This window comes from Drosophila subobscura, chromosome E (genome assembly GCF_008121235.1).
Source record: "Drosophila subobscura isolate 14011-0131.10 chromosome E, UCBerk_Dsub_1.0, whole genome shotgun sequence".
NCBI classification, from domain to species: Eukaryota; Metazoa; Arthropoda; class Insecta; order Diptera; family Drosophilidae; genus Drosophila; species Drosophila subobscura.
Genome location: NC_048531.1, coordinates 7442678 through 7462852, shown reverse-complemented (window position 1 = coordinate 7462852; position 20175 = coordinate 7442678). Strand labels below are relative to the sequence as shown.

The following is a 20175-nucleotide window of genomic DNA, read 5'->3' as shown; positions in this document are numbered from 1 at the left end:
GGTAGTAGACGATAACCTTTACAAGCACATACGAAATTCAGAATTTAAGAGCACGAAGCATGAAGTGCAAGAAGTGCATCAAGTTCAGAGTTCACAATCTATGTTTTGTGGCCTGTGTTCAGCCTCAAGTGTTCAAATGCGAAAACCAATACGGACAGTAGCCAACCGCCGCCGAGAACAAACCAGCCAAGCTGCAAGGTGTCCACATCGAGGGCTTGGAAACCCAGGACATTGTCCAGCAGGCGCACATAGCCAGCGCGCATAGCATCGTTGAAGTCGGAGACAAACCAGTGCTGCAGTAGCCCTGTGGCCTGAATTCTCATAATGAACATGCTGAGAGATGCCTTCAGGTGGCAGTCGCTGCGCATTGGGTAGCCAATGATGGGCGATCCCAGGCAAGCCGAGGAGAAGCGAAAGATCGGCTTGAAGGCGTACTGCTGTTGCAACGAGAAGAACTCCCAGCGCTCCAGGGTGAAGGGATACGCGTAGCTGCGATTGAAGCCGAGCAGGGCCGAGACCTGTTCACTGGCATTCACGCCCACCAGCAGGCGGGACAGTCCATTGATTAGATGGGGCTCTACGTGGCGAAGAAAAGTGCTGACTTCGTAGTGTTTCACCAAAACCTGCTGTTGCTGGTCGATCAGGTCCTCCATGCTCTCCACTTGCTTGCCCACGACCAAGGCCGTCAGGAAGCTGTCCAACTGAATGTTGTAATAGCTGGTCAGAACAAATCCCAAGACCGTCAGCTGCAATGAGACTATAAAATAGCGAAGAGACGGGCGGTGTACGCGTGTGGGAGAACAGATGAAAAGTATCCGGCTGAGACCGTCCAGAAAGTTCAAGCCAACGCGTTCATGCCAGCTGCTATGCTCGTGTCCGGGATTAATAAAGTAAAGTACGCCGCTTATGTAGAACACTCCACCGAGAAGAAGCAGCCAACTCCAGCGGTTGAGGGGCAGCAGGAGGTACATGTGACGCGGAATCTCGTTCCTTACGGGCACAATCAGGCAATTCCTTGCGACGACCAGGGGATAGCTGTAGTCGCCCATATCCTCTGGCACATCCACATACGGATGCAAGGAGATCTCCAAATGCCCGTCCATTATCAGCTGTATTATTCGGCTCATGTTGACATTGCTTGTGGGGCCGAGATCCTGATTCGGATTTGTCACCTGCAGTGTGGCATTGTGGCGGTGCAGGAACTCAACAAAGGTCCGATAGCCGTAGCCGCGTATCAGTCGCTGCCCTGTCCGCTGGTCACGGATAAGAAACACACGCGGTACATCGTTCTCCGCGGGAGTGGACACAACATAGCCCTGGAAGTCCCTAGTAGCCGGTGGAAACAGCGGGTACGAGTAGATATTCACTTTGTAGAAGCGCACAGCCGGATAAGGAGTATACGAGTATATTTGGTTGTTGTGCAAGACCAGAACATTGAGAAACTGGTAGAGCCAGAGTTTCTGGAAAAGAGCCTTCAGTGCTTTGTAGGACCCACTTCGTTCATTGGGCAAGGCGACAATCAATCGAACAGGGCGCATCCTTCGAAGACTCCTGTTGAGATGGTACCAAATGAGTTCCTGGGTGGTGTGACAGAAGAAGAGAGCGACGGCATTGTCCGCGTTCATGTTGTATTGGCCGAGTGGCTTATGCTTGTGCGCCGCAATGGATGTATCCACCATGTGGCTTGTCACTTCCATGGTTCGATGTAGCCAAATTATCAGACTGTTGATATCATCCCCCTTTGTCCTGTGTCCCAAGAAGATTGGCGTATGTTTCCAATGCTCTCGGCTGGAGATGACGGCCAGAACGGACTTCACTAAACTCATGTTGTGGACGCCTGCGACGGGCTCCGGCCGGAAGGAAGTACAGAGCAGGACCACAAGTAAAAGCACTGTGCACATAGCGGACTGGTACTGTTGTGATTCCTTGCAGCACAGAGGTCAGGCTTTTAAGGCACCGAATAATTGGTTTCATTAGAAATAAACATCCCTGATTAGGTCTTATCACTGATGGTGTGGTGTGGATAATTCACTTGCTTCGAAATAGTCTCAATGAGGGAGGGTTGCGGCTTCTAATAATTGGGAACGTAATGTGCTGGGGTAATGGGTCAAGCGCTCAATCCTTCGTTGTCCTACAGGTATAAACTTTATTAAGATATACGAATTATATTTTCAGGTGATGATTGAAATATTGCACATCGGAAATAGACGAAACAGTTACAAAATTACAAGAGACAGAGACTATTACTATTAAATTTAGATGTTTGGAATACTTTCGCGCATGGAGAGATTTGTGGAATTCTAGAATTGGGCCGAATACCTTATGCGAATATCATTTATGGCGTTGCCGTTGCTTTGATAGCAGCAAAGCGGAGAGCACTAGGGCCGTGTCCAACTCCTGCTGACTGCCCCGCTCATTGTCCAGAGAAATCTCGACGGCGCGCTCATGGAAACGAGCCAAGACTCGCGGCCGATAGTCTACGGAGAAGTTACAATTCAAAAGTTCGATGGGAGAGCAAAAAGGAGAAAATCAATGAGCAAACTCACCCACACTGCCCGCCAGGGGATTGCCAGTGAGCCTGAGGGCCTCCAGCAGTGGAAGATTCGCCACGTAGTCAACCTCATCGAGCTCTTCAATCTGATTGCAGCTCAAGTCCAGGTTGACCAATGAAAGCAGCTTGCGCAGGCCCTTCAACGACTTGAGCTTATTTTGGGCCAGCTTTAGTGTGACAAGATTTCCCATCGTCAGATGCCAGTCCACGCACTCGGCTATAAGATTTCCCGACAGAGACAGCAGCTGCAGATGCGGCAGCTCGGCCAGATTTTGCACAGCCCGTATGCGATTCTGCTCGAGCACGAGGCGACGCAGTTTAGGTGCTGTCCGCACACTGCCATCGATTTGGGTGAGCAGATTGCCAGTCAAGTCGAGTTCGGTTAGCTCCTGCCACGCATCTGTGCTGATTAGGGCACTGCCATTCGCTGGAGTGGCTGGACTGAAGGTCTCAGGCAGGAGGCTCGGAACATCGCAGTGTTTGTGCAAGTTATCGCAGAGCAGCACCTGGCTTATGCTTTGTATGGTTGTATTGTGAACACAGATTGTCTGCAACGTTGGCTTCAGCAGCTCAATGTCCACGATGTTCTCCGTGGACAGGGCCGAGAATTTGAGGGTTTTGAGATTTCGAAATGCATTCAGGTTGAAGTTGAGCCTATTCGGTATGATGTTGCTTCGTCCAATGGGCACGTCCACTGTGTTGTAGTCCTGCGCATAGCTGGCATTATCCTTCACCGGCGTCACTACCAAGGCCACGAGTTGGGTGCAGAAGTCCAGGACGTGCGAGAAGTCGTATTTTCCGCCACGGTCCACGTTTGGCGGACAGGGAAGACTCAGACGCTCGCTAATGGCAAAGACCTGTGCATAAAGCAGATATTAATATATATTTTTCTGTAATAGTTTATGTGTGAATGTTAGGCTGCCTTTGCAGCTGGCAATTTATGTATCTGAGGATGAATTTCTCGCTCTTCCTTTGAAATGAAATGACCCATTAGCTTATAGAGCAATGCAATTCCCAGAAGCTTCCTCTGCGTTGCTGTAAATTTGTCCTTTGCCGGACCGAAGTAAGCACCCAGTCGTCGATTGGTTAAATGATTCATGCTCAGAGCACTGATCATGGAGGCCTCGCGAGTCTGCGCATCGGTGGAGGAGATGCCGCGGAAGCCACGCATCAGCAGAACACCGCGTTTCTGCTCCCAAATGGACAAAATTAACGCTAGTTTCGGATCTTTGGCCTGCTTGATGCTGTCCGGCTTGCCCAGTAGTTTGTCGGCTTGCATGAAGTGGACGTATGGGCGGATGCCCTTGCCTTTGCCCACATAGAAAATGGCCCTTAGAAAAGTAAACCAGATATCAATGCAGTGCATTCGCGAGGCCCGAATCGGCAGCTTGTTTGTCACGCGGGGATCCAGCAACAAATAGTTGAAATATTGCAGATCCGACTGGTCTTGTCGGCGCTGCCATTTAATGTGGCGGGCTGAATACTTAGAGAGTTCTTTGATGCTCTGAAAATTTATCTCCGACTGCAGGGTCTTCTCCAGCTCAGGAGAGAAGTTGGTATAGCGACAATTGATGGTGCCAAGGGAGTACTTGGCACCTCGAATGAGGACGCAGCGACTGCCCAGTTTTTGCAGTTGCAAAGGCCAGCTCTTGACTAAAGAAGTTAACAAACAATTTGACATTTCTGATCGTCCAAAAAAGTATAACGAGTATATATCCTCTACGTATTTGTATAAATAAAGTAATGAAAACTGACAATTTTCTCACCTCCAATGCCGACAGGTTGTATTCCTTTTTGGAGCTCAGCAGCGCATCACCGCTCTCGTAAAATAGCTTCGCAAGATCCTGCAGCAGATATATAATGTCGTATTTGTTCAAATCCAGGAACTCGGCCAGAGCACGCGGTAGTTCCGTGCGAAAATAGATGAGCAGCTCCTGCAAGTAGCCTTCCAATTGTTCTCGACGCTGCTCCAGAAACGCTGGCTGCTTATTACCCACAAGCTGCAACCGAAATTGACACATGAATAGATTTTCGTTAAGCGTTATGTTTAGCATTGAGGGGGCGTACCTTTTTTGGAGGCAGCAACTTTTTGCTAATTGCTATCTCCTCCACCAGCTTGTCGTGCAGCTGGGCAAAGTCTCGATAGCGCCGCTCCACCATCCACTCCACCTTTGCGATACGCACTTTGATGTCATAGTAGGTGACCCCGCCACTGGAGGTTTCATTCGTGTATTTTGGTATTGTCACCGACGTCTCCTCGTTCTGGCGGTAATAGCAAGCCATCGCTGTCCTTTTATTGCCCTCACAGATATTTGACGCATTAAACACGTATTTATAATCTAAACATGCATTTAAACGGGATTGTGTGCAATAGTTGTCTAATAATAAAAGCAATTTTCTAATTTATTGCAATTGTAGTCAAGTGAACAGCTGTTTACTGTTATCGATTAGAGATGAGCGATAGCAGTCACTTCCATTGTGTGAAATTTCTATTCACGACTTGCATTACAAACTGCGATTTGTAAATTAATTTATTTAACAATTTTAGTTAACAATTATACATAAATAAATGATTAATTTCAGATTATATTACTAGTTTAGAGCTCCCAGTGTAAGCGGCTGGAACTGGGCTCACCAAAGTTGCTACTCTTCGCCGCCGCCTATCGATGTATTCATATCGGAGGCATTCGGCACCTTTTGTTTATATTTCAGCATGTTGGCATATTCATGTTCTAAGAGCGAAATTCCAACGAAGCAATGAGAATTACCTGGGCGACCTGAAAAATAACTACTATATCTGAGCTGAAAGGGGATCAAGGGCTAAAAATGGCATTCCTGGGCGACTGTGTGATTGTATTTGTGTCGCAGGCAAGTGGCGGGAGATGTCATGTCGATGTCAGCAAATGGAATTTCAATTGTTTTTTTTTTACAGATGCTGTTTTTTGCCGGAGGATGGTTGTTTTTCAACAAGGAACTCTTCAAGCACTATGAAATACGCCACATATCCGTTCAGCTGATCTTCTCAGCCACCTTCGCGCTGTCGGTGACCATGTTTGAGTTGATTATATTCGAGATCATTGGCGTTCTAGAGTCCAGTTCCCGGTACTTCCATTGGCGCTTGGGTCTCACATTGCTACTGTTTATGGTGACGGCTGTGATACCGATCTATATCTGCCACTCTGTGATACACAGCATTTCCTTCTGTAAGTTCACCACAATATTTGTATGTATTTTTCGCTTTAATGTGAATTCTTCCTTAGTTTCCGACAAATTGGTGAGAATACTGACGACAATCTGCTGGTTTGTCTTTCTCTATGGCCTCTGGCGTATTGGTGAACCATTTCCACTGCTTAGTGCATCCCACGGAATCTTTACAATTGAGCAGGGCGTCTCTCGGATCAGTGTCATTGGTGTCACCGTAATGGCCATACTCTCTGGCTTTGGTGCCGTGAACTATCCCTACACCAGCATGACCTACTTCATCAAGTAATTTTAACTGCGCTAAATCGTTTCTTATCATTGTGACATGCCTTTTATTTCATTTGTTTGCCAGGCCCGTTTCACGTAATGACATCATCTGTTTCGAGCGTCGATTGGCTTTGACCGTGGATATGCTGGTGGCCAAGAAGCGACGCATTGCCATGGCTGCCTACAACCATAATAAGCAGCATACCACGAAGCCGAGAATCTGGGAAATGATAACATCGGCAGTGCACCGCACAAGCAGCGGAGAAGGTGAGAATGCCTTGACCATTAATAAGGGCTTAAATTTATTTCGTTGGTGACTTCCAGACATCAATCAATTGAAGCAAGAAGTCTATGGCTTGGAGGAGCTACTGCGCTCCGTTTTCCTGGAGCTGAATTCGCTGAAAAACATGGAAGAGCGTCAGCGGTGGTCGCAAACGCTGAAGGGAAAGTACTTTAATGTGATTGGACACTTTTTCAGTGTCTACTGCGTCTATAAGATATTTATGGTAGGTCGACCAAAATCATAGTCTCTCTATTAATTTATTTCTTTCGCTGAGCAGTGTTGCATCAACATCATATTCGACAGAGTGGGCCGCAAGGATCCCGTTACTCGTGGCCTGGAGATTGCCATCCATTGGTGTGGCTTTGACATAGACTTTGCCTTTTGGAACCAGCATATTTCATTTATGCTGGTCGGCTGCATCGTGGTCACCTCCATACGTGGCCTGTTGCTAACACTCACAAAGGTAAGTAATACAAGCAAAACGCGCTTATTTTTCTTTATAACTTTTGCTGTTTTGCAGTTCTTTTATCGCATTTCATCGAGTAAGTCCAGCAACATAATCGTGCTGATCTTGGGTCAGATCATGGGCATGTATTTCTGCTCCTCGGTGCTGCTGATGCGCATGAATATGCCCGCCGAGTATCGGGTGATCATCACCGAGGTACTCGGCAATCTACACTTTAACTTCTATCATCGTTGGTTCGATGTCATATTCCTGGTTAGCGCCCTGACTACCACCGTTGTGTTGTATCTGTCTCGGAAGCCAGTTCCTTCGGATGACTCCGACTTGCACTGATACGGGGATATTCTCTCTCCTTCTGTTAGGTTTAAACTTTAAAGCAATTGTTTTATAATCTTTTAGTATAACCACGGCAAGCTTACGGTTGTTTAAATCAATGTATGTACATATATACCAGTGTATATATTTATAGAATTATTATTTAACTAAACAGTCAATGCGCAAGAAAATCCAAAACCATTCTGAAACGTTATAATTGTGCTTGATTTTGGTATGTAGTTCGTTTACCATCTGATTTCCCACTATTTCCAAAGCCTTGGCAAGCTTTTGGAGCTTTTGCTTTCTAGGTCTCTGGGTTGCTGGGTTACCGGTGAGTGGCGTGGCCCATTGTGACATAAGGTTGTTGGACTCAACATTGAGAGAGAGTCCGCGCATCGTCTTTGAGCGCATTTAAAATTACTGTTACTCTCCAATCCCGTTGTTCCCAGGTTCCTAGCACAGTTCTCTGTTGTTCTTTGAGGCAAAGCGAACAGAATTGTTGGGTAATTATGGGGTGTGGGTTGGACTAGAGAAATATTGAGGTAGCCGAAAGTGTAGGGCGGTTAGAAACTTTACCGCCCAATGCCAATGCTGTTCAAATATGAAAACCAATTAAAGAATATGAATATGTATGGATTGTAACAATCAATTCCTTTGAGATATCCGTTTTTATTTCCCACAAACTTTTAATATTCATCTCTTTGAATATTCAGAGCACCTGGTGCGCACCTTAAAGGCAACATTCCAACCATATTCATTCAGTTCATAGGCTTCCAGAGCGTACCACTTTGGTCGTACGATAAACACCTACATAAAAAATGCCCTTTCAATTAAAGGGGAACGACTTTTTTGTAAGCAGCATTGCCAAAAAGTAATACAGGAATTTCGAAACTGTTACCGCTTCCAAACCGATGCCCACCCATCCCTTGTCAGAGCGGAATCCACTCAGATGAGGAGCAACTTAATGGGCTATTCCGGGACCGCACATCGCTGCCTAAAAATGCCATTAAAATGTTGCGGCTGCCGCAGATCCAACTGGGCGAAAAAAATACATTCCAAATGTCTAGATGAATAAATGATGAAACAAAAAAATGATTGAAGGGTTCACAAAGCGGGTGGCTGTTTAAAGGGCACATGTCCAGGATGGTTCAAAGAACTGCAATCATGTCGATACCAGCCAAAAGTGCAGGGCATGATTGTACTCCTGTCGAAGAATCAATCAGCTGTAAATTCGATGGGTTTTATTTACAGAAAAACGGCGGAACCCTCTCTAATTAGGAGTGACGCGGCTATGATAGGTACCCATCCATCGATTTCATCGATTTTTGATTGATAAAATGTGGGTTAAAAGTGCTCCTCCAGTTGGCTGCTCCTGCTGTCTCGGGGCTGACTTCATGGCCATTATGCAAATTTGGGCAACAATTGATTCAGTGTGGCATTGCACAAACGTCCGCCCCGTATGCTTCGGCTGCCATAATTAACGCTGTATGCCCCAGTCATGGTTGGCTAATTAGCATAAATTCAATTAGGTTTCGTGTTTGCGCCTTCGGTTGTCTCTGGAGCCTTGAAAGCCACAGTCTACAGTCTACAGTCCACCCTTCACTCTTCTTCTCACCTATGTACATTTTAGGGCCACACTCGCGCCACCTCGTAAGTCGTTTCCATACTTAGCATATTTCCTGTTTGACATCTGACCTTTTGTTGTGCCTTCATGGAATGTGTGAGATTCTGATTTGAGCCCGGCTGAAGGTGCTGCCACAGGAACGATTTGTGTTTGCGGTTATCTGCCTGGGTGTGGCCTCGGGACAAGAGAAAGACATTAGCATAAGCAGCGCGGCGTTTGTTCAGATTGCCGACGAATCTGTGACAAGTTATGCAATAGATCCTCCCAGAGGATTTACATATGTTGGTACCTATGTTCCCATGGGAGATAAGTGTGATACGGATAATGGTACTTTGGGGACTGCTTACCAGCCGGAACAATTGCATCTGCAGGTGGGGGAAACTGAAGGCTAGCCAACTGCCTGCCAATGATCCGACATTATTTCTTGCCCCTGCCTTAATGGCCATCGTTTGCCATTCGTTAACCTTTAGCTTTCGATTCAGCATCATTAAACCTCATCTATATAGCAGCCAAGCAGCTAATTAGGTTCCATCTCCAGCTTGGGCCCAGTCCACGTGCTGAGCGGCTCATTAGTGGAGGGCTCCACATCCACATAATTAAAGCTGGGTCAGGAGCAAAGTGCAACAGCATGGCAATCAAGGAATTTGCAATTATTACATTGATTACCAGACGAATGCCATAAATGGCCGATACAGACCCAAGGGACTCCATCGAATACACAGAGGAAATTAAACTACGTACGGAAATGTTCAGTTCATTAGGCGAGCGCCAGCACTTACCATTTCACCTTTAAAACTTTAAGCGCAATATTGAATATCTTCTCAAATACAGATTTGCAATCAAATTATTTGCTATATCAAATATTTAAAGGCCCGCAGGCTCCCACTGCAAACGGATGGCCAGACGATGGCCAGTCAATGGAAGTTGCCCATCAACAGGGTGCGATCAGTAGATTTATTTGTGTACAGGAAACCTTAAACTGAAGATAATAGCATATTTAGTAGAGATTGCCACGATAATGGTGCTCTTTCAGAGCACATCGCTTCATAATTGCTGTCGTTTTTCATCTCAACAGCAACACAGGCAACAAACACCCTGTCTGGGTGGCGCAAAATACATTTTTTGTTGCCTCAGCCCTGATAGTCTATTTATTCCCAACTGGACCTGGACCCAGCTGTGTGCGTGCAATCATCGTTTTTAATCATGATGCTGCTAATGGAGTTGAGTGGATGTGGTAGAAGCTGGGACCAGAACCAGAACCAGAACCTGTACCTGAAGCCCAGTAAAGGCATCAATATGGAAACTTAATTATTTTGTGTCGTTCAAAATAAGCCATCCAATGTGATTGTGTGCAGGAGGGGCTCTTACATACATACATACATGCATACATATGTACATATATGTATGTATACATTATGTACCTGTCATATTTGCTACATAAATGGGGATGTAAGTAAAAAGGTGTGTTAAGCTGACTTTAATGCGCCCAAGGCCGCATTGACCAACTGACAGGGCAAGGTGGAAAGCGTTCACAAACTGTAGGGGCTATGCACACACACATCCATACCTCCCTGCCTCCCTCCATTTGTGCCACAATCCCACACACTTTTACTTTCAAACTGTGCCAAGATTATTGCTCCATTTTGCGCCTCAATGATTTTTCCTCCCACTAACGGCAGGATTTAACACGCCTTTGCCTGTGCCTGTGGCTGTGTGGCTGAGAGCCTCATAAAAGTGTCATAAATGTTGATAAGACATGTTTGTCATACCTCCTCGATTGCCCTCTGCACCTGCACTTGCACCTGCTGATGGGGGGGTAAGAAATGATGTGCCAGGCTGTTTGTCTGGCGGATATCCCATAGATTGCTTTATTACCCCTACCCTGTAACGAGGCATCTATAAGTGGAATACTTCCAACATACACACACTCCGTACTCGCATGTCTGTCGATTTATTAGCATAGCAATTTGTGCACCAGCTTAAGAGCAAAAAGACATTTCTTGCGCATAAACGACATTTTGCAGCAGCTTTCAGCAACTGTGTGGAGTCATCTTTCATTCGGTCTTTCATTCCACAATGGCAACCACTTCTCCGTCAGACCAGAGGCCGCAACCCATGCAATCAGCATTCTAACTGGCCATTTGCTGGATGCCAGTCGAGTCCGGGCATCGTCGCTAACACTGCCAATGATGGCCTCAATCAGAACTGTCATAAACAGCGACAATGTCGGGTGACAGTCCATCCCATCCCCATGGCTACCATTGAAATAGAGAGAGAGAGAGAGAGAGAGAGAGAGAGAGAGAGAGAGGTTGAATGAACGATAGAGAGGGAGAAAGGAGTGACAGTTGAATCGGTTGAGTCTTGTGTTTCTTTTGTGGAACCATCAAGTGCCATTAATATGGAAATTATGCAAATTTAATTGACTTTTACCGAGACATACAGATGCCCCATTGTGTGCTGTTTTTGTTGTTGTTTTTCACCATCACGAAGGTGTTTAAATGCGATTATGATGGGGATTATGTTTCGTAATAGCAATCGTGAGAGAAACTTAAAGGAGCGGGCAATCCACCTTAGTAGCCTGATAAAAACTAATCATAAAAGTCATAGCTATTTTTGGAAACCCGAAAACTTGAAAGCCGTTGATTCAAAACTTAAGATGCCGCATCATCAATACGTGGAACACAAGTACACTCGCGGCATAATGCTTGTGTTGCGGCAGGTGTGGTCATTTGCCTATCTGTGGGTAATGCTGCAAGCGGCCAACGTTGTCCCCACGGTCAATAAGAGCTTGGAGAGCTCTGGGCTCTGGGGCCATAAACAAACGATTCTGATCTTCATCATGGTGGATGGGGGATTCGTAGTCTGCGTAGAGGCAGGGATAGCGATCTTCCTCTACCTGTTCTCTCGGAGCTGCTTCTATGAATATTGTAACACGAATAATATGCGGCACTCCTCTCCGTATCGACTACTGATGTTTATTATCCCCTACATGGGGTTATTCCTCTTTAAATGGATACCAAGTGTGCTGATTACCTGCTGGACTCTAGTTATTTTGATCAGAGACTATGAGATCGACAGTCTGCGTGATGTGTTTCTGGAAATTGCCAAAGTTCTGGTCTTCAAAATATTGGTGCTAGCCAATTTCAGCTCCATAATGATTCGCACTTGGGCTCTGCTGAAGATTCTCGATGAAGAAGACGAAGAAGGCATCGTGAATTTGGCCAATTTGGGCGAATATTTGAATTTATTCCTGCGCATTTGACCTCAGACCTCTGTGTAGAGTTTAAATTGTGCTTTTCCCCAATAAAGTTAAGATAACCACACACTCAGCTATGCGGCGTTTAAGCAGGGAGTTTTTCCCCAATAAAGTTGGCCTAAAAGTTTCGTTTGCTTCAGCGGCAGACAAAGTTTTTGAAGCGCATGTCATGCATACGCCCCCGTTGACGCACGAGTTTTTGTTGCAATTTTTCCACTGTGTCCACATTATGGTAAGTGTTGAAGGACAAACGGTGGAATGAGTTGGGGGTCGTGACAACTCCGGAGAAGTTATGCCAGAAAGTGCTCTACTTTGTGGTTGGACACATAAATTATATAATCAAATTTTGGAGCTATTATTCAGGGTCTTTCGCAGCTGGTTTTGCAATACAAAAACATACTCTCTCTGGCCTTTTCCGTCCAATCAAATAAGACCTCTGCACCCCCACTCATTACCATAGCAAAGCCATAAATGTCGGCATAAATGTATACAAATGCAGATAAATCTAGGAAAAGCCCTCAGGCAAATTACGCATACGCATCGAGAGCTGTTCCACTGTGTGGGAGACTTTAATCGTGAAATATTCGCCTATCCCCAGCCCCCATTGGTTAATCATGTTATGTGGCTACACTTTTGGCTTCAGTTTATATTGCTTCCTCCACTCAGAACTGCCGCAGGTGTTGGCCTGACACATTTTTCATCTTCATCACCGCTTGGGAATGCGCTCTGGAGCGTTGTGACCACACAGTTACAGTTACAGTTACACAGACAACTGCCTGGGAGCTGAGCTGCCGCGCTGGAGTGGTGCGGAGCTGGTAGAAGCCTTGACTAATCAATACATGGTTTGGGGGGTTGGGACAACTGGGCCAATGGCTCACTCGCCATGAAACTTTCTCAGCTGATTGTGGTATTGATTTTGATTATAGTCCATCGCGGTGGTCGAAGAAAGTGTCCGCTGGGCAAGCAGTGGAACATTATGGCCAAAAAGTGTGAAAAATACTACTTGGGCTCGTAGTCAGAGCGACCCGTAATCCCCGATCTTATCGGACATAATGAGCCCAACGAGTCCATTTGGCTCTGCCGCATTAATAGCTACACACAAGAAAAGGTGCGCCCAGACTATTAAATCTAATGACAACTAATTTTTGGACTAAGCCACAAGCAAAACCCCCCCAAAACATAAACATAATTTATAGCATTTTCCGGAATAAAAGGATTCACAGGGAACGCACAGAAAAAAATGAAAATAAAAACATGAAAACATGAAAAATGAAATGCCATTTGGTTGGTTTTTCTTTTATTTTTGTGTGTGCTTGGGGCCGAACAAAGAGTTTCTCGGAACAAAGGTCTTCAGAATTCTGTCAGCACTCCATTTGGGCTAGTCCCTGCCTCAATCCATTGTCAATTTGCGGAAAGTATTGCTGAATTTATCCTGACATTGCTCTCAATTTGCACCTCAATCAAAAACTTTTATTAAGTTCCAGACACCAACGCAAATGAAGTGGGAAAAGGGTTACGTTACGTCTTCGCCTCTCTCGATTATTATTATCAACGACAGTTTGTTTTCCCATTGGAATGTTGATTTCTGATTGGTTACTATTGCCAGTTAGCAGTTTGACTGGAAAAAAAATCAAATAAAGTATATCGTGAATCGTTGCCAGGGGATTCCAGTGAAATACTGCCACATTTTGTTGCATTTATGCATTCATGCAGCACGAAAAACACATAAATACAAATATATCGGAAGCTGCAACAAAATATAAACAAGATACGCACACACACAAACACACACACACGCACACCGTGTGGTTGGTAAATCCTGAATGGCCATCGATTTTTTGTTTGGGGCCCGCTTTACTTTTATTATTATATGCAAAATTTCCGCCTGTCGCGTGCAAATTGAATAATCGGGTGGCAAATTTAATGTTCCGCCCAGCTCTACACACACGTTCTGGTTTGAGTGTGTGTAGTGTGTGTAATTATAGACCGGTAGACAGTTAGACAGCTGAACAGGTGGACAGGTCCGGGCAGGATGGAGCTACCCTCCGTTCCGTTCCGTTCCGTTCCGCACTGCAACACAGAGGACAGTACGTTTATTCTCCGGCCTGACACAGTCATGTGCCCCTGTCTACGGTCACATAATAACTCAAATTACATTAATTTAGGGGTAGGCTGTGACGGTAAAGGGTCAGGCTATGATGATTAGTGCATTGGTTTAGCTGCTCATAGACATACATAGATGTATGTAAGTACCAATGGTATTCATATTTTACGTTCTTTGCTTTCATATCGTCGTAGATTCCGTAGACTTTCAGCAGAGATAAAACAATGTTTCGCCCAGGCCGCAGCTGTCTGGCGGTGGCAATAATGAACAACCGCAATCAATAGACTGGAGACGGTGGATAGGGACAGGGACAGTACCAAAATGATGGTAAACAACTTGTTTACGGGCTGCAATTGCAGCCAGTCAAACTGTGGGCGGAAAGTCCTGTCCACCGTCCTGGCAGTTGGCCAACAAATTACACGAACACTCACCCTGACAGCCATGTCTGCTAGCTCTGCCAGTCAGTTGGTGCAAGCCGCTGGTTCTGGTCAAGAAAAAGGCAATCAAGATGAGGAGAATTCTGTGAATAATAAAGGGAAATTCATTCGAAACTGCTGCATGCAGATGGCTAAACTCCACAGAGTGCCCAGGATGTCTAATCAGCAGATGCAGCTGCCCAGACTACTGCCACGTGTCGGTCGGAAGTGCCAAGTGGCAGCAAGAGTTACCAATTTGAATGCGTTCCGAGTACCCAGCAGCCAGCACTCCGCACAAAAGGTGTGAACATTAGCAGCTAACGCAGATGCCGGAGACAGAGCCGGAGCCGGAGCCAGAGCTAGAGCGAGAGCCGGAATGGCGGCTCTTTTGATGTGATGCTGTTGCTTACTTGGCACGGATTCATATGCCATCCGGTGCGGCCCACCCGCTGTGGCCTGTCTGCCGTTCCACCTGAAAGTGGTCCCAGAAATTGAAATTTCACGTGGAGTGGTGGTGCTGTGGCTGCGGCACTTGCCACTCACTCCAAATGCGCGATAACTGTGCACGTGTGCAACCCCACAGATGCATCGTGGAAGAGCAGTGGCTGTGTGCATTGACTGAATCGAATTGTCAGTAGAATTTCCCTTGAGCTGAACATATTAGGAGCTAAAAGGCTGCCAGCGCAAGACCAACGAATTCACTGCCGGTCGATAATCTGAAAGTGCCATAAAAAGGGATGTTTGGATTTTATTTACGCGCTGGAAGAGTCTGTCTCCGACTGAAAATATATATGGAGAACCCATCAAAAGCAAATTGCAATCTGCCATCAAAAAGTTGCAAATTTGTTGCCCACTCACAGGTCTTACATGACACTCTCGATGCTCTCGGCAAATGCTCTCCATTACGAAAGGCCCTCCGCCGTTGCTCTTGTTGCTCCAGCACTTACACAACGCTTTGTTCAGCAAGCCTCATAAATTGCGCATACGCCATGTTGCACAGAGAGGCCACAGAACAGGGCCAGGAGTCAGAGCAGAGGCAGAGGCCAAAACGAAAGCCAGAACCAGCGTTTGCATAGATACCAGCACAGACGGAACCACGCATAAATTCAACGTCTGAAATATTTGTGAGCCGTGAAGTGACACATAAAACAAGTTGGGAAAAAAGCAGTCAGCTGAATGCTCCGAGCACTTTAAACGTTCCACGCGCTTCCAGAGGATTGGGATCCGAATTTGACGTTGCAATGGAATGCAAATTGCTCTGGCGACGTGCCGCTGGGACTGTATCAGTGGGTGCACGTCTCTATCTACCTTTCCGTTCTCTATTTGGTGGCAAGTTTAATTTCATAGTCACACCTACACTTGGTCCATTCTGAGGGTGCACTCTCCGCGGATTTAAGGGAATCTTTCACGGAATTTTCCGTTACAGAATTGTAGATATACATGTCCCTGGGGGTACCTCCCCCGTTCTCGTGTGTGTGGGTGTGATTGCATGAGAACTTAAATATTTGTTGGCTTTGACTCTGCCTGTAAACATTGGCACGAGGGATAATGCTGTGAAAGTCCTTTTGCCACTCCTTTCCTCTGATGTCTCAAGTGGTTGCCTTTGCCCGGGACTTACCTCCACTAGAAACCTCCACACAGGCCCCATCTAGGTCAAGCATTGTCAGAGTCGGCCTCACCATCAGCATCATTCTCTTCGTAGCTCTCGTTCTCATTCTCGTTCTCGTCCTCGTCGTCAACGCCATCGCAGTTCTCGTCATTGTCATGAAAATTTCTTGTGCTAAAACTGTCAGTGAAGTTCATGTCAGCCGTCAGCCCAGCACAGTGGTCTGGGCCCATCAGAAAGTCTGAAACTCTTACTGACGGAGTGTGCTGCCACAGTTGACCTTGCCACGTCTGATGCCTCCGCCTAACTACATTAGGTACACCGCAATATACTGTAAATGGATGCATTAATATTTTGCCAAGAATGTGCTCCGGAATTTGCCTATATTTAGACCACAAACAGATCCCTTCAAAATGGGCAAACGTCCTTGACAACTGACAGTTGCAGTCGTAATGCCAAGCCACAGTAGCAGCAGCAGCAACAGCAACAGCAGCAGCAGCAGCAGGAAGCCACTGCAGTGCTGGAGAAGCTCACGAGCTCTTGAGGTGGCAACAAAAAATCGTTAAATGTTGGCCATGTGCTGCGCGCGCTGGAGGATGCTTGAGGACTAATGCCACACTGGCCAGGCTGCGATAATGACAATGATGATGGTAAGCTGTTGAGCAGATCAGCTTCTACTTACTAGGTGGCTGGAATACTAGAGGGTACGAGTATGTTAGCTGATCAACTGAAATGGTTGCATTTATTACTTTTAATGTATTTACTTTTATTACTCAATTAAAATTTAGTTGGGACACATTTTGTTTTTGGTTTTCTCATCTTGTATAATATGCATGCTGTCATTTGTTGTATCTGTTTTATCCTGTGTTTTCCGTCAGTTATCCACAAATTTGTATCTGCATTACCCATTTTGCTTGTTTAGATGTGTAAATGTTTGCATATGCAATTTATTTGAATTTGACGCTGATCTCTAATATAATTTCAATGCTCTCCGTTAGTTTAAATTAATTAATTTGAGTTTTAAACATTTATTTAGTGGCTTAGGCTCCCAGTTCGGAGTTCTGGGCTTTAGCTTAAAAGTTTTCCAATTCAACTTGCTCTAATACTTGTATTTGGTTTGTATAGTTATATAAGTACATACACACACATACCCGCAAGTATATGTGGCTCAGTTTTCCCGCCTTATTTTTTACTTGGGCTTCGTTTCGGTTATATTTGTTTCTCTTTTGTTAAGTAGACAAATTGGTAATACACTTGGTAGAAAAACGAAAAAATTGTGCCACCAGATTAGTAATCGCCTTTCGATTTGCTTTGGTTGATCTATGCCTCAGTTTTCATACAAATACATATGTACATACATATGTAGGTATGTATGTATGTAGAGCACAGAGGCTGAAAAATTGTGTTGACGTCTCCTCGTAGCGTAGCTGCTTCCTGTTGCTCGGATACCCCTAATGTGAAACAACATCGAGTTTCTTTGGTTATAATTCATGTTTATATATATATGTATGTATATATCTTCATGTAGGTACAATTAAATTTCTTTGACTTTTGGCTTTGGCCAGACAAAAACGGAAAAATGTTTTCCCAAAAATTTGTTCAGCATTTTCCTTGCATTTGTCGATTTGTCTACAATAAATTTTTATATGGAACATCGTGCCTGTTAATTACCATTTTGTTGTTGTTGTTTTTCTTTGTTTTGTTTAAACATTAAGTATTACTTTTACTTTGCAAATTTAACTGGTTTGCCATTTAACGTTTTGTTATTTGTTAGTTATAGTTTAGGTTTAGTTACTGTTCTGGGGTTTTGCTTTGGTAAGTATGTCCTAAGTTCGAAAACCAAAATTAAATTTAATTAAATATTAATTAACTCAGTTATCCGATTAATTGAGAGACTTTGAACTAGCAAGAAAAGCTTCAAAATAATGACAATCTATGCTATATTCTAAACAATGCTTCAAACAATCCTTCCAGCTCTTTAAAGCTAAGCAAAAATCATTCAAACCTTTGCCCGACGTCCGACTTATTAGTATGTTAATGTGTATTGTATAATTATTATGAGATTTTCTTTGGTTTTCCATTTAGTTAAACGTACATTCAATTCACTTAATAGATTCCGATTGTGTGCCCTCGTCTCGAACGGCCTTTTGCACATTTACAATTTACCAATTTTTTTGCTTGCTTTTCTGTTTGTTTTTCTGTTTCTGTTTCTGTTTCTGTTTCTATTTTTTGTATATTTATTTTCAGTGACTTTCATTCTTTCAAGCCATGACCAACAAAATTCAAATTGTGATTCCCTTACTCGGGCTGGGTGTCCCTGCGTGTCTTGTGGCCACGGAACGAGGCCTGGATCTTGGTGGCGGCCTTGTTCAACTCCGGATCGGTCAGATCTATGTCCAATTCCTCGGCAACCTTCTTGGTTATCTCCTGGATGTCCTCATCCTCGGGCGCATCCTTGTTGACCAGTTTGCGTGCCAAATGGCCACGGAATGTGGACTGAATCTTCAGTGCTGCATGGCAGAGCTCTAAGAGAATGAAACAAAAAGAGAACGAATAAGGGTGTTTGTTAAGAGTGTTGCAACTGCTGTCAAGTGGCCACAAAACACAACAAAAATTGGGCTAAACTACAATGAAAGTTGCAAGAAACTTGTCGAGGGTTCCTCCTCCTTGGCCAATTGCAACTTTTGGATGGTACTCCAGCAATTGCCACAATTCGTTGTAAACTATTTTCAATTAGCCTGCGAAGAGTGGACGAGTGTGTTGCAAGTGCCAGACAAATGTTTTGGCTTTCACAATTCTGTAATGTTTCAGCGCTATGTTCTATCCCAGTACTGCCCAGAACTGTATTATTTATAGCTCCTGCTCCTCCTTGGGGTATACCGCAGACTTGATTGTGTTTCAATGCGAGAGGGTAGCGCGAGTAGCCCACAAAGGCAGTAAATCTTCAACGACTCCCTGAGCGCTTGTATAAAAGCAAAATAATCGAAATCACACGCAGAATTATTCCCCATGCGCTCTTCAGAGTGTTTGGTATTCGTTGTTCCTGTTCCTGTGTCAGCTCTTCCTTTTCCGCCCCACATGGCGTGTCGGCCACGTCGCTGGGCTAATCACGTTACGACTACGCAACGCTGGACGCAGTGGGACGCATATTTCCTGCATATTTAATCTGACAGGAGTGCAGGAGAGAAAGGAAGCACGCGAACAGACCACAGAATTAAGCTCCATTTGAAACACTCACAGCCCCTGCATCAGGCAGCATGTGGCTCTGTGTTCGAGTCACGCGTGACACACGTCCTACGTGTCCCAGAGTTCTTGGATCTAGTAAGCTTTCTTTTTCGAAGTGGATGGTCAATGTAATTAGTGAGTAATTGTGTAAAAGTTCTCTCTGCATACGGAAACGTACGGTTCTGGCTGAAGGAATAGGTTCCCTAGGTTCCCAGGCGCCTGTGCATTTTGGCTGCTTTGTAGACGACAAGATTGCATCATATCCTCAGCTGGCTTTTTCCATTCTTCTCCGTTTTGTTCCCCATTGCTTTGGTGTAGTTATGCAAATGTTGAGAAAATTCTCATTTAAAAATTTCGTTTCTGATTACATTTCCCATGGCCTTGCTGCGATTTCGCTCAACACTAAAGCAACAAGAGTGCCAACACACCATGGCCAATTTACCCAGCTGAACTGCGCGCCTGCCTGCGGGCTGAGGTAGAATACTTCCCCTCCACTTGCACTGCTACTTCCCTTGGCAAATATTGTCTGAGGGAACGGTTTGCGTTAATTCGTTAAGCATAATTGGAGTTTGGCCAAGATAAGCATTTGGCAGGGCCATGCCAGCCGGAAGTAGTCGGAGCCGTGAAGCAACCGTGCTCCTTTATCAAATTACCTACACATGGCGTATACGCATCGTGACCCAGGCCGGCATCACGTGCTGCCACTGCATTTATGTATGTACATACATATGTATATGTATGTCTATTTATAAAATATTTAAAAATAGCAGCAAGACGTGCCAATGACTTTGTAATTCCATGGATATTCTGTGGCACACACGGGTCACTGGGCCAGCTGCCTGGCTAAATGTTTGCTCGCACTCG

General features: G+C 45.1%; 5 protein-coding genes across 6 annotated transcripts in view; 1 reads left to right on the top strand and 4 right to left on the bottom strand.

Annotated features, from left to right (window-relative positions):
* Positions 1 to 98: 98 nt before the first annotated feature.
* On the bottom strand, positions 99 to 19304 carry LOC117892668. Its single transcript, XM_034799057.1, has 2 exons — positions 19294 to 19304; positions 99 to 2240 (listed from the first exon to the last, which is right to left on the bottom strand). The coding sequence occupies exon 2, from the start codon at positions 1899 to 1901 to the stop codon at positions 99 to 101; it is 1803 nt and encodes a 600-aa protein (XP_034654948.1). The 5' UTR covers positions 1902 to 2240; positions 19294 to 19304.
* LOC117891502 (nischarin) lies at positions 2123 to 4995 on the bottom strand. The gene is made up of 4 exons (XM_034796992.1): positions 4619 to 4995; positions 4318 to 4551; positions 2547 to 3408; positions 2123 to 2477 (listed from the first exon to the last, which is right to left on the bottom strand). The coding sequence occupies exons 1-4, from the start codon at positions 4832 to 4834 to the stop codon at positions 2332 to 2334; spliced, it is 1458 nt and encodes a 485-aa protein (XP_034652883.1). The 5' UTR covers positions 4835 to 4995; the 3' UTR covers positions 2123 to 2331.
* On the bottom strand, positions 3450 to 4259 carry LOC117891515 (ankyrin repeat and LEM domain-containing protein 1). Its single transcript, XM_034797010.1, has one exon. It carries the CDS (start codon positions 4230 to 4232, stop codon positions 3465 to 3467), a length of 768 nt encoding a protein of 255 aa, XP_034652901.1. The 5' UTR covers positions 4233 to 4259; the 3' UTR covers positions 3450 to 3464.
* On the top strand, positions 5236 to 7182 carry LOC117891503 (Golgi pH regulator). The gene is made up of 7 exons (XM_034796993.1): positions 5236 to 5419; positions 5484 to 5754; positions 5812 to 6037; positions 6105 to 6286; positions 6344 to 6525; positions 6580 to 6765; positions 6823 to 7182. The coding sequence occupies exons 1-7, from the start codon at positions 5378 to 5380 to the stop codon at positions 7096 to 7098; spliced, it is 1365 nt and encodes a 454-aa protein (XP_034652884.1). The 5' UTR covers positions 5236 to 5377; the 3' UTR covers positions 7099 to 7182.
* Positions 17280 to 20175, bottom strand: part of LOC117891516 — a 34393-nt gene continuing 31497 nt past the window's right edge. For both annotated transcript variants that reach the window (XM_034797011.1, XM_034797012.1), the window contains exon 3: positions 17280 to 18611. In XM_034797011.1, the coding sequence (XP_034652902.1) occupies positions 18385 to 18611 (227 nt within the window). In that variant the 3' untranslated portion in view covers positions 17280 to 18384. The remainder of the gene's footprint in view (positions 18612 to 20175) is intronic.